Source organism: Arachis duranensis, chromosome 4 (genome assembly GCF_000817695.3).
Source record: "Arachis duranensis cultivar V14167 chromosome 4, aradu.V14167.gnm2.J7QH, whole genome shotgun sequence".
NCBI classification, from domain to species: domain Eukaryota; kingdom Viridiplantae; phylum Streptophyta; class Magnoliopsida; order Fabales; family Fabaceae; genus Arachis; species Arachis duranensis.
In genome coordinates, this window is record NC_029775.3 from 86,317,377 (window position 1) to 86,324,779 (window position 7,403).

Here is a 7,403-nt window from a genome sequence, read left to right on the forward strand (position 1 = left end):
ATGAGAGAAGAGGAATAAAAAGGGAAGAAGAAAAGGAAAGAAAATTGTAGCTGCCGGAGCTGGTAGTCTCCGGTGGTAGTCTGCGGGTGGTGGTGAGAGAAAGGAAGAAGAAATAAGGAAGAAGTAGAAAGAATGAAGAAGAAAGAAGAAGAATAAGGATTAGAGAAAGAAGAGAAGAATGAAGGAAAACAGAATCTGGGCGGCGCGCTGGGTTAAGTGACGCGGCGCATATGACGTGCACGCATCCCCCACATGTACGCGTTGGTGGCAAAAATGCAGGTGACATGTAAGCGTCGGTCACGCGTACATGTGACCACTGGTCATGCTAGACGTACGTTTCCTGCACCATGGCCGCACAACTCTTTGTCCAAATTGCCAATTTACGCCAATTTGCAGCCCACACGTATGCATCGCTGACACTTATGCGTGGATTGACAAAATTGTAAGTGATGCGCACGCATCACCCACGCATACAAGTAGGCTGGCTTGTGCGCCAGGCACCTTTCTTGCATGCTTCCAGCGTAACTCTTTGTTCAGTTTTTCAATATTGCGCACTTACACATGACACGTGCGCGTCATATGCACTTTTTTTAAATAATGCAGAATAAAGGTAATTACGTAAAACTGGAAATTAACACTGATATAAATAAAATAAAACTAATAAAAAGGGAAGATCATACCATGGTGGGTTGCCTCTCACCTAGCACTTTTCTTTAACGTCCTTAAGTTGGACGGTCCATAAGCTCAGTCCTCTTCTTGTGCTGGATCCTTCAAGAGGAAGATCTCCAACTCCGTGTTGTTCTTCATCTTCTCACCATGATATAGTTTCAAACAGTGGCCATTGACTTTGAAGAAGGTGGGGCTTGAAGGGTGACTCAGGTGGAAGACCCCATATAGCTCAGCCTTTTCCACCCTATAGGGTCCTTCCCACCTTGATCTCCACTTGACTGGCATTAGTCTCAACCTTGAGTTATAGAGGAGGACTAAATCCCCAGCTCCAAACTCTCTTCTCTTGATGTTCTTATCATGCACCGCCTTCACCTTTTCCTTGTAGAGCCTTGAGTTCTCATACGCTTCTAGACGAAGGCACTCCAATTCCTGTAGTTGCAGTTTCCTTTCAATTCCAGCTCCCCCCAATCCTAAGTTGCATTCCTTCACCGCCCAGTAAGCTTTGTGTTCCACCTCCACCGGGAGGTGACAAGCCTTTCCGTATACTAGGCAGAATGGACTCATGCAGATGGGTGTCTTGTACGCTATCCGATAAGCCCATAGTGTAACACCCCAATTACCCTAAGCCTTACCTCTAGCCGCAAGGCAAAGGTTAATCAAAGGTTACGATAATTCTAAGGCTTATACATATTTATATAGAAGTAAATAATATATTCTAGGAGCCCGATGAAGGATTAAGCTCAAAAACAGAGTTACAAAAGCGTGAAACGTTCACACGAAGCTAACGCACAAGACACAAGGTATAGGTGCAAGAGAATAAAACATATATAGATATAATATTATAATAATCATAGGGAACTAGCCGCAGCTTGCGGAGTTTAAGCCAACTAGTTACAAAAAAAAAATACAGAGTTTTGGAATTAAAACAGCTTATACAACTTATCTCTTAAGTAAGTCTCTAAGGCCATAAAGATAAATATACAAGGAGATGTGAGAGTAACTATAACTAAGTAAAATAGAAATAAGCAAAGGAGGAACCATACTCCGCTCTGTCACCATATCCGCAATCACACCGAAGTGGATTTGTAACCTGCGTTTGAAAAACAACAATAACATATGGTATGAGAACTGGAGGTTCTCAGTATGGTAACAGTGCCCAATATGTAAGATGTAAGGCTCTGGGAGGCTGAAGGCAATCTTAGAATTTCACATCAAATACAGGTATTCAAGCTTAACGAAATAAAATAAACAAATAAATAAATAAAATTAAACTATAAATCGGGTTATCTAACTTAAGGGAATTCTAACTAATGCTAATCACACCGCTGTATCCCACAGCCTTCGCCAATTTAACCTCCGTGCGATCCCTTCGCCACCACCTACCTAACCTCCTCACCACTAGACAAACACAAATAATGCAAGCAAGTAAAACACAGGTAGTAACCATATAGAACAAATAATTCAAGAAGCAAGTAGGCATATTATACAATTAGGCAAACCCAAGTAATCAAAGCAATTAAGCACATAAGAGATGGATATGATGAATGTTTATCCTATTGGCTCGTGATATCACTTGTCGGTCTATAAATGCCAACCCAACACATCCTTTTGGGTGTAGCTTTTCTGCCATGCCCACGGATATAGTGGCGGGCACACTCTATTGACCCACAAATATAGTGCCGGGCACACTCTATTCACCCATGGATATAGTGCCAGGCACACTCGCATGCGTAACCCAAGGATATAGTGCCTGGCACACTCTTGCAGTAGAAAAGATTTATCAATCATAATTTATTTCCAGGGATATAGTGCCCTGCACACCATCATGCTTAACCCAAGGATATAGTGCCTGGCACACTCTCAACATCGTATACTCATGCAGCAAATGAATCTGCTATGCCAGGATATAGGCCCTGCACACTCTCATATAATACAATAATTTCATCATTACAACTCCGAGTCCTCGACTCATCTCAACCACTGTCTACCGACCTCAAATCGTCATAAGTCATCACCATTTTTCATCTCAAATTACTTTCAGTTATTAATTCTCAACATTCCAAGGATATAGTGCCTGGCACACTTTCCTTTAATATCTATCAAGCCCACCATAACCATCATCAGTTCTTAATTCTATTTCGAGCTCACTAGTTTATCAGTTTCTCAATTCGTTGTCAACAATCACCAAGTTCACTACTCCTCCTTCTCTCTCAACCAAACTCATCCTCAATACACCAGAAACCTAAATCTTCGTTTGCTAAATTTTCAAAGTAAAACCCAAATTAGATTCTCTTAAGACCTTTCCCATGTTTCAATGCCCGAAGATAAGCCCACGAGTCTTAAAATGGTGTCACAGAAGCTTACAATCTTGTTGGGAAGGTTGAATAGTTGAAAATAAAGTTTAAGTCTGAAAAACAGGGCATGTGCATACGCACAAGGGTGTGCGTGTGCACACCCAGAAAGTTTTCAAATGTGTGCGTACGCATAGAGGTGTGCGTATACATAGGTAGTAAAAATTTTAATTCTGTTCATCCGCATAAGGCGTGCGAACGCCATCAACAGAGTGCACCTTCCAATGTGTGCGTGTCTACAGGGCTGTGCGTGCGCACAGGTTGTAGTACTTCGTTGGTTATGTGCGCGCACAGGTTGTGCTAGCGCTCTCAACCACAAGCCTTCCCCTGTGTGTGTAGGCACAAGGCTGTGTGTGTGCACAGGTTCGAAAAATCACAGGGGTGTGCGTGCGCACAAGGCTGTGCGTGCGCACATACCAGAAATCACAAAACCAAACTTTGAATGATCATAACTTCTTATACAAAAATCCAAATTTTACAAACTTTATATCAATTTGAAGACTTTTCAATGAACTTTAATTCTAAACAAGTTTCAACAAAATTTGAAAATTCAGGCATAAGTTATGATCTGTCAAAGTTCACCAAAATTCGTTTTTACCAAAAACCTCAAAGCCTCAATTACCGCAACTCTCAACTTAAAACCAAGTCAAGGCTTGCTCAACACAATACCAAAATTCACTCATGAATCCATACCAAACATTTCTCAACCGCATCAACCATTTAATCATATAAACCATTTAATACTCACCTCATCCAACTCTAAATTTAACCTAACATCACATCCAATTTCCTTAATACCACCATTCAAATTCTCAACACTAACCAATGCTACAAGTATCAATTCTTTCAGTTTATTATCATCAATCAATCCATTCAATTCATCAAACTACATCACTCATTTAATTTTAACATGAACCATATTAACCAATAATCAAAATCATCATCAACATCCAAAACCATCATAAACACTCATAATTATCATCAACCATCAACAACATCAACAATCACTACAATTCCTCATAAAACTCACATCCTTCAACAATAGTCATCGAATAACCTCGATATTAGCAATCATTATCAATATTTACATTACCACAATCAACATACACACTCATCAACATCAACCCACATCATAATATATCATTAACACCAATAACCCTCATACCCCTTATCAACCTCCCATTCATCATCAATATCATCAATCCCTCATCAACAACAAATAACTCACAACACTCATCATCCACCTCTATACAACTTATCATCAAGCATCAAATTTATATACAATTAATCATACACCTAAACATTCAATCCTATCTTAAGGTCAACTAGTCTAAGTGTCAAGAAACATTACATATTACATAAAAGAAACCAAAACCATACCTTAGCCGATTCCCAATATGCTCAGACCACTACTTTGAGTCCAAACAAGCTTCCAAGGCTCACCAACTATCAAGCCATACACATAACATACCAAGAATCAACACCATGCCTAATCACAACATCAAACCACAAGAGTTTGAAGAGACTTACCTTACCCAACGCGATTAGGGGTAAAATTCAACAATTATCCGCTACTAGAGATCACGTAAACAAGCAAAATCACAAAGTCTACCAAAAAATCATACTCAAAAATGCAAAAATCCTAGGGCTGGAAAATGGAGTGGGAAATGAGAGATCTTACCAGATTTTCTTAGATAGAAATGAAGAGCTTGTCAAGAGCTTCGCATGGCCACAAATGGCTCGTCAATCGGAGCTCCGGATCAAAAGTTATGGAGCTTTGAAGGAGAAGGTGAATAGTAAAACCCCTCTCCTCTCTTCTCTCTTCTCATCAATGCCTCTCTCTCTTATTTGGGGGTGGAAATGAGCTGAAAGGCTCATTTAATGAGCATATATATGTTGGGCATTGGGCTCGGTTTGGGCCCGGTCCAACCCGTTAGCATTTTTAGTCCGTTTGGCCCACTTTGGGCCAAAACCTTTAAGATTAGTGTCCGATTTTCAATTCTAAAATTTTTTTATCATTTCAAAACAATAAATCAATTTTCAACATCTTATTTTCCAAAATACGCGGTACTGGACAAACTAGAGCCGGTACTGCCAGCTTAAGTGAGAGTACGCATTTTTTACAAAAAACTTTTTGAAAAAGATATATTTTCCAACTCTGAAAAATTCAGTGAAATCAAATTTCACATTTATGTTTTCAAATTAAAATTTCTAAATTTTGAATCTATATCGGGTACTAAAATTATTATTTTTATAAAAACGATTTTGCATGAAAAACTCTGGTTCTTACACATAGCGCATCTGCAAGTCTAGTACTCCAATCCTTCCAATGAGGTTTCACGATCTTCTCTAGTATGCGCTTGATCTCCCTATTGGACACCTCGAATTTCTCATTGGTTTGGGGATGGTAAGCCATCGCCACCTTGTGAATGATTCCATGTTTCTTCAATAAACCTATCATTCTTCTGTTACAAAAGTGAGAGCCTTGATCACTCACGATTGCTTATGGTGATCCAAAGTGACAAATAATATTATTCATAACAAAAGAAACAACAACCTTAGCATCATCAGTACGGGTAGGAATTGCTTCCACCTATTTAGAAACATAATCAATAGCTAACAAGATGTACAAGAAATCATTCGAGTTTGGAAATGGACCCATGAAGTCAATACCCTAAACATAAAAAATTTCACAGAACAACATAAGTTGTTGGGGCATCTCATCCCTCTTGGATATATTTCCAAACCTTTGGCATTGAGGGCAAGAGTCACAGAAAATACTAGCATCCTTAAAAAGTGTGGGCCACCAAAATCCACAGTCTAAAATTTTTTTAGTAGTTCTTTGAGGACCAAAGTGTCCACCACTCTCAAAAGAGTGGCAGGACTCTAAAATTGACTCGATTTCGGATTGTGGCACACATCTTCTAATTATTTGGTTAGCACCACATCTCCACAAATATGGGTCATCCCATATGTAATACTTGGACTCGCTTTTAAGCTTGTCCTTTTGATGCTTAGTAAACTTAGGAGGAAAGGTACGACTAACCAAATAATTAGCAATAGGTGCATACCAAGGAACCACCTCAGATATTGCTTGCAAGCTATCAAGTGAAAATGCATCATTGATAGAAGTGGAGTCACTTTTAATATGTTCAAGGTGACTCAAGTGGTCCGCCACTAAATTTTTGGAACCACTCTATTCTTTGATCTCTAATCAAATTCTTGCAACAACAATATCCAACGGATTAACCTTGGTTTGGACTCTTTCTTAGCTAACAGATATTTTAAGGCTGCATGGTCTGAATATACTACCACCTTAGTTCCAAGTAAATAAGCTCAAAATTTATCCAGAGCAAAAACAATAGCTAACAATTCCTTTTCAGTAGTAGTATAATTAGAGTGGGCACCATCTAAAGTCTTATAAGCATAAGCAATAATATATGGGTCCTTACCTTCGTGCTGAGCCAGAGCTGCTCCTACTGTATAGTTTGATGCGTCGCACATGATCTCGAATGGCCTACTCCAGTCAGGCCCTCTCATAATAGGAGCTTGGGTCAAGGCAACCTTTAGCTTGTCAAATGCCTCCATGCAATCTTCACTCAACTCAAACTCTACGTCCTTCTGCAGTAGACGGGACAAAGGCAGTGCAACCTTACTGAAGTCCTTAATAAAACATCGGTAGAAACCTGCATGACCAAGAAACGAGCAGACTTCCCCATAGAGGAGGGGTAAGGTAATTGGGGCACGAAATTGCAATCACACTTTTGCAATCCCGCACAACTAACCAGCAAGTGTACTGGGTCGTCCAAGTAATACCTTGCGTGAGCAAGGGTCGATCCCACAGAGATTGTCGACTTGAAGCAAGCTATGGTTATCTTGTAAATCTTAGTCAGGATATCAGAAATTATCAGGATTGATTGTGAAAAGCAAAAGAACATGAAATGATTACTTGTTTTGCAGTAATGGAGAATAGGTTGAGGTTTGGAGATGCTCCATCTTCTGAATCTCTGCTTTCCTACTGTCTTCTTCTTCAAACACGCAAGTCTCCTTCCATGGCAAGCTATATGTAGGGTTTCACCGTTGTTAATGGCTACCTCCCATCCTCTCAGTGAAAGCGATTGCATATGCTCTGTCACAGCATAGCGGAATTCATCTGTCGGTTCTCAATCAGGCCGGAATAGAATCCAGTGATTCTTTTGCGTCTGTCACTAACGCCCCGCCTTCAGGAGTTTGAAGCTCGTCATAGCCATTCAATCATTGAATCCTACTCAGAATACCACAGACAAGGTTTAGACCTTCCGGATCCTCTTGAATGCCGCCATCAATTCTAGCTTATACCACGAAGATTCCGATTAAAGAACCCAAGAGATAACTACTTAATCT

General features: G+C 39.9%; 1 protein-coding gene across 1 annotated transcript; it reads right to left on the minus strand.

Annotated features, from left to right (window-relative positions):
• Positions 1 to 744: 744 nt before the first annotated feature.
• Positions 745 to 1,233, minus strand: LOC107484834 (uncharacterized). Its single transcript, XM_016105378.1, has one exon. The coding sequence runs from the start codon at positions 1,231 to 1,233 to the stop codon at positions 745 to 747; it is 489 nt and encodes a 162-aa protein (XP_015960864.1).
• Positions 1,234 to 7,403: the final 6,170 nt, after the last annotated feature.

What these genes read in the sequence shown, in the direction of transcription:
- LOC107484834 (XM_016105378.1), bottom strand. Translation starts at nt 1,233, where the DNA reads ATGAGTCCATTCTGCCTAGTATACGGAAAGGCTTGTCACCTCCCGGTG.